The sequence below is a fragment of the Sinocyclocheilus rhinocerous genome, unplaced genomic scaffold (assembly GCF_001515625.1).
Source record: "Sinocyclocheilus rhinocerous isolate Xijiao unplaced genomic scaffold, SAMN03320098_v1.1 scaffold437, whole genome shotgun sequence".
Classification (NCBI taxonomy): Eukaryota; Metazoa; Chordata; class Actinopteri; order Cypriniformes; family Cyprinidae; genus Sinocyclocheilus; species Sinocyclocheilus rhinocerous.
In genome coordinates, this window is record NW_015633198.1 from 309,250 (window position 1) to 315,516 (window position 6,267).

Here is a 6,267-nt window from a genome sequence, read left to right on the forward strand (position 1 = left end):
CAACAATACTACAGCGAGAATAGAAGTTACGCCTTCTTTCTTTGCGTGAACGTTTGGGCGGCGTTATGCAAATCTTCCGAGATCGTGACGTAGGTATGTGGGGGTGTGTTAGAACGAGCCGTTTTAGGTAGGTGTGGCTGACTCTGAACTTTTATAAAGAATATCTCTTTGGATTTGAGACTTTAGTGTTTGCAACTTTACAGATCTTCTTTATGCACCAAGAGCTTGTAACACTCCAAAGAGAAAGGAAAAATTGAAATCGCATCATATGACCCCTTTAAAAAAGGTACAAGTACAGGGAATAAAGGGATAGTTCACCAAAAAAGAATAAACAAATTCTGTCATTTACTCGCGCTCATGTTGTTACAAACCTGAATGACTTTTGCACAACATAAAAAAAAAAAAAGGTATTTTGAATGCTGTTTATAATAACTAAGCAGTTTTGGTCACTAGTGACTTTCATTGCATGAACAAAAATACTGAGATGTTTCTCAAATTATCTTCTTTTTTTGTTCCATACTTTGTTAGGCCCATGTTTGTAGCCTAAACATAACACAATAATAGCTTTAAACTATCATTTGGGGGTATTTTCACAGCCAAATGTAGTTTGCCATTAATTAGATTAATTAATCGCAGCACCCTGTAATTAATTAGATTAAAAATGTTAAACTTAATTTGTAAAATATTTTCATAATGCATTAATCATTAAATAATTAATAATTGAGTAGTTATACTATAATAGATGCATATGGTTCGAGAGTTTATTTTATTATATATGTGTGGATTAAAGTTCCCCCCCTTAGTGCTAGCCTATTGTCTTGTTGCAACTTGATGATTCTTGTAAAATAACTTCTGTTTTTACTCTTCAAACTCCGAGTGGTTTCAGTTTACCATGTTGCAGGCTCATTTATTGATAATAAACAACTGATAATAAATATTGATGATAATAAATAATATTGGGCTTGTTTTTGAGGCTGCGGTTGCTTATTTATCTTGCGAGAGTTGGCAACACTGATAAACACGCTGATCTGTGTGTGTGACTGAGCGTGTGTGTGTGTGTTAGATACAGTGTAGACAGCGCATTAGTTTAGAACTATTCTCATTTTTATTTTTTAATTGTAGAGAGTGTGTTAATTTGTGCAATGATAACCTACCAGCAATGTAAATATGATTTTAATATATTAGTACAAGTACATTACAGTATTGTCAAGTCAAGTGACCTTTATTTATATAGCGCTTTTACCAACACAGATTGTGTCAAAGCAACTGTACAGCATTAAATAGGAAAATAGTGTGTCAATAATGCAAAGTGATAATAGTAAACTCAATATTCAGTTAAAGGCAGTTCATCATTGAATTCAGTGGTGTCATCATCCAGCTCAGTTCAGTAATATAAATTTATTAGAACAAGTACATTATTATTTATGGGCTTAAAAACAAGATGCAAACAATCAGAATATTGTACCTGGTGGGGAGTGCTCAATGTAAACATGAAACATATGCCATTACCTATATTGTACTGTGGTACAGTTATGGAGGCCCTTCATAATGCAGAGGTCAGCTGCCTGCTCTGCCAATAGTTAGAAATGGCACTAGAGTAAGCAGTGAGGTGAAATTCAGTGCAGTCCCGTATCGTGATACGTATCGTATCGTATCTTTGCTGGTGATACAGCCCTAGCAATAAAAAGGTGTGTAGGAGAAATAAACCAAAAAATCAAAAAACTAAAAAACAAAAGAAAATGCCTGATGAAGCTGATGAGACCGAAACGTTGTCAAATTGTTTTTGATACTTTTGCAAGTATTGGCAGTGTGCGGGACTTTCTTTTGTTTTATAGTATATTAATTTCAAAATTAGTGCATGAATATAGAGCACTTTAAATACATTATGGAAGTGCACTTTTTTTTTTATTTTGCCTGGGTTCAGTGACCAGTTACTAAACATTTAATTTGTACAACATCAAACTATATTGATTGGTACAAGACTTCCCATGTGTGCTGCTTAAAGAATAAAAACACAGTGATCACAGTCCAGCAGGCCTTGCCTCTATGTTTCCTGAACTTTGACCAGTTTGTAAATTACAACGATGTTACCCAACAGGTGGAACAAAACATTAGCTTGCCGAATCGGTCATAAGAGCGCAGTGTTTACCAAGCATGCCTGTCTGTGCAGAAATCACAATCTCTCCAGGTCAAAGGCACATCCACTTCCCTGATGCACTGAGGAGTTTACCCAGACCATGTCAACCTAAACTGAAAACACCCACAGAGTGCAAACTAAAAACCCATCCATTCTCTCCACAGGGAAAGTGATTAACAACCGTTACAGACAGATCTACTGTGAGCTACCAGGTTGTTATTTCATGCTATGTGCTTTTGTTAAAGCCATCACTAACTTGTTTTTTTTTTTATACATAACCTCACATTTTTTTTCTTTTTGCCATAAATGTTAAACGTTAACCACGATTCTGCAAAGAAATCTCCATCAATCAGAAAAGCGCAGTTAGCACACAGAGCCAAAAGAGCGGTGAAGTGCCTGGCACTTTAATGTTACGTGTCAAACTTTTATATTTAGAATAACAAAAATTTTGAAGCCCCCCCCCCCAAAAAAAAAAGCCTCATCTTACAATATCTTTAGATTGGTTTTTAAATATCACCATAGTTTTTAAATTCAAGTCAAGTAAGGCTTCATGGGATTGTAGTGCTGTTAAGGTCCTGTACCCTTTGTTTTTTTTGTCAGATTTTTAATTATTCTTGCTTCAAATCAAGTTTGGGTCATATCCCATTAACAATGACCTTTTTTCCAATAGCTGTGACAATAATACCTGGGAAAAACAGTTCTGGAAGCCAGGCTTCTGAGAAGTGGATGGGCACTGCTGCACTATTACACTACATGTGGTGTTTATACCCAGAGCTGTTATCTGATAGCAGGGACCTCTAAAGTACCTGTACTTTACACTAACTGGATGCAGTAATCCCGTCTCAATGGACAAATATGTGTGAACGTGGTTCAGAGCTTGTCTTGTCAACAAGACTTTTGGTGATTATACGGTAAAAAACCTGTGTAGCATTGTGGGTTTTAGCAAATCTGTTTGAGTTAAAGCGTGGGTGTGTCTGGCTGCCGAGAAGCTGCTCACGTACCTCAGCTACTGACTGCAGGCTGCGTGCAAACTTGATCTGGTTGATGCCGTGGTGCACGGGTTTGCCGTAGGTGGCACCTTTAGGCACGGGGCGCTTGCGGCCTCCACGGCGCACACGTATGCGGTAGATGACGTAGCCTGTTTGCACAAAAACAGAGTTTAGATACACAGACTCAAGAGAACATGAGCCATGAACTACAGAGAGAGAACGGTCGACTGAGTATCAACTAAACAATAGTTAATTCATATGGACCTTAATCTCCAAATAACACATCTGAGTGCTTTGTGTGACATAAGCTATGTTTCCATTAAATTCCACTTTGCGCATAAACAAAACAAACAAAACTAGATAAAAAAAAGTTCAAGACAAACTATAAGTTGGCTGGAGAAAGCCGGACCAAAATGTTTTTAAAGTTTTTAAAAGTTTTAAAAGTTTGATCGTTTTCAGCGTGAAATAGTTTGAGGTTTAAATGAATCGGTCATAAGAGCGCAGTGTTTACCAAGCATGCCTGTCTGTGCAGAAATCACAATCGCTCCAGGTCAAAGGCACATCCACTTCCCTGATGCACTGAGGAGTTTACCCAGACCATGTGAGAAAGCCGGACCAAAATGTTTTTAAAGTTTTTAAAAGTTTTAAAAGTTTGATCGTTTTCAGCGTGAAATAGTTTGAGGTTTAAAGTAGTTTTAAAGCTTAAAGCTTGAATGTTTGAAGGCAATACAGTCCGATAGATAAGATAGATATTAGATTCTGAAGGCAATAAAGTCTATTAGAAAAACAGACAGACAGATAGAAATATTAGGTAGAGTGGAAGCTTAAATGAGTCTAAATTTGTTAGAAATAGTACATAGAATGGCAGCTTAATGGAGTCTAATCGGCTTCAATTTGTTTACATTTGAATGTCTGTCAGTTGGAGTTTGAATAGTCTTGGCTCATCTGAACATTCCGTCTATGTAAGTCTACGGGATTTTTATGATTTTCAATCTTCATTTTTAGGAAAACCGTAAGTCCGATCAGTCTGAAAAGATAAAGCAACCCGAGTCAGATCAGTCTGAAGAGCTGGGCTGAGTTTGAAGTTTGTAGAGTTAAAGCTCTGGTAGGAGTAGCAGTCAGAAATGTCAGTCTCAGAAGAAGAATAAGAAGAAGTTTAAATAGCATTTCAGTAAGTTGGCTTTCTTAAGCCAACTTAAAAAAGTAATGTGACTTTGCACAATGGGACGGGATAGCTTGACTAAACAGCGGACGGATCTCATTGCAAATCATCTGAAATGCCCGAGCACTGTCTGTCGTCAAAGTATGTCTGTATAATTGTCTTACACGGCAGTGTTCCCAAACGGCAGCATCCAGCTCCATGACCGCATTTACTGTGTTTCGTCTGCTTGCTCGGAGGCGCAAGTAACTCATCACAAATGAAAATTATTATATTAAGTGGCTTCTTCTAGTTTTCTTAGTGATATTTACTGCCAGTTTATCAGGAAGTGATGATTGTGTTCTCGGATGGAAACGGTGCAAATGTTTTATGCGATATTACAGTTTTGTGCATAAGTTTAATTTGCATCTTTGGATGGAAACATAGCTAGTGCATTATAAAAATAACGCGCACCCAGTGAAGCAGCTCGTCACTCACCCTGCTTGGCCTTGTATCCCAGCCTGCGGGCTTTATCGGGTCTGGTGGGCCTCGGGGCCCGGTGAAGGCCCGACAGCTGACGGTACTGCCAGCACCGCACGCGCAGCAGAAACCTCATCACGTCCGACTGCTTCTTCCTCCACAGCTCCTGCATGTACTTGTACGCTCCCATGGTGCCTCACCTGCAGCACCAAACGCCAAGTCAACAACCACACCAAGAGCGTAACGCCAGACAACTACAGGAATAGATCAGCCATGCACTACATGCATTCTGATAGTTGACACGTTCTCACAAGTTGCATCTAAAACTATTATACACTGCATTTTACTCATTTTTTTTTTAATTGCATGTGTGCAGATTTATCAGAGAGAGAAAGCGCTTTATTGCCAAGCATGTTTGCACATACAAGGAATTTGTTTTAGTGTCACAAGCTTCCAGTAGAGACGACACACAGACAATAAAATAAGATGTGAATAAAATACACACATGTATAAATAAACCACACAAAAAAAAGATACAATAGAATATGAATAGAATAAAAAATTAAGTTGTAGGGATGTAGTGATAAATAAGTATAAGGTTAATGTAACCTTCATTTTTATTAATACTACAAATCACAAGACTGTTTTTAATTAAGTCAGGCTAGGAAAAAAAAAAGTTCTGCACTTCGTCTTAAACATTCTAACTTGGAACTCGATGTCCGTGTAACGTTAGCTTTTTATCAACACCCATAACACGGCAGGTCACAGACCCGACTGCTAATAAGCAAGCGTGCATAAATTTAATATTATAATGAGTATATTATCTGATATCTCAGACTTCAGACACAAAACGGTTGTTTTAAGTGCACTATATGCCCAATAGCGGTGTCTGTTATGTAGTTTGAACACGGGAACTGTTATTACATACAGATACATCAAAACAATTCAACGCTTAAGCCACGGACGATGATTTAAATAAGCTCAACACATGTAATTCCCGAAAATGACTTTTGATAATTAATGAAGTGTAATTCAGTTTTGACAGAAACCGTGCCAACTCCGGCGTGACATTAGCAAGCCTACGCTTCACAATTCCGCTTTAAAATGACCGTACAACACCATTACGGCGGAAAATAACGGTGGGAGAGTAAAGCTGAGATATTCCGCACAAAACACACCAATCGTGTGATTCGGATGACATTACACGCGCTAAGATTTTTGATGGATTCTACATTCAGAAAACTAAGAAAGTCTCGCTTACTTGATGGCGTACTAACCGGAAAGGGAGAGAACAATTTCCCATAATGCTTTATGAGGCCGTTCCTTCCGTCGTATTTCCGGTTCCGGTTGTTAAAGATTTCTGGGAAACGTAGTCTGTAACTACGAATTTGATTTTAACTTAAAGGGATAGTTCACCCAAAAATGAAAATTCTGTCATCATTTACTCACCCTCATGTCGTTCCAAACCCGTATGAATCAAACAGTTGGTGGTTGCCATTGACTTCCATAGTAGGAAAAAAAAT

The 6,267-nt window shown here is 37.9% G+C and overlaps 1 protein-coding gene across 1 annotated transcript in view; it reads right to left on the bottom strand.

Moving 5' to 3' along the window:
- The window catches only part of LOC107743926 (60S ribosomal protein L15), a 7,752-nt gene extending 1,661 nt beyond the window's left edge, over positions 1 to 6,091 (bottom strand). Inside the window, exons 1-3 of the mRNA XM_016557380.1 lie at positions 6,006 to 6,091; positions 4,763 to 4,944; positions 3,139 to 3,275 (exon numbers count right to left, since the gene is read on the bottom strand). Coding sequence (XP_016412866.1) covers positions 3,139 to 3,275; positions 4,763 to 4,934 — 309 coding nt within the window. The 5' untranslated portion in view covers positions 4,935 to 4,944; positions 6,006 to 6,091. The remainder of the gene's footprint in view (positions 1 to 3,138; positions 3,276 to 4,762; positions 4,945 to 6,005) is intronic.
- Between the last annotated feature and the right edge of the window lie 176 nt (positions 6,092 to 6,267).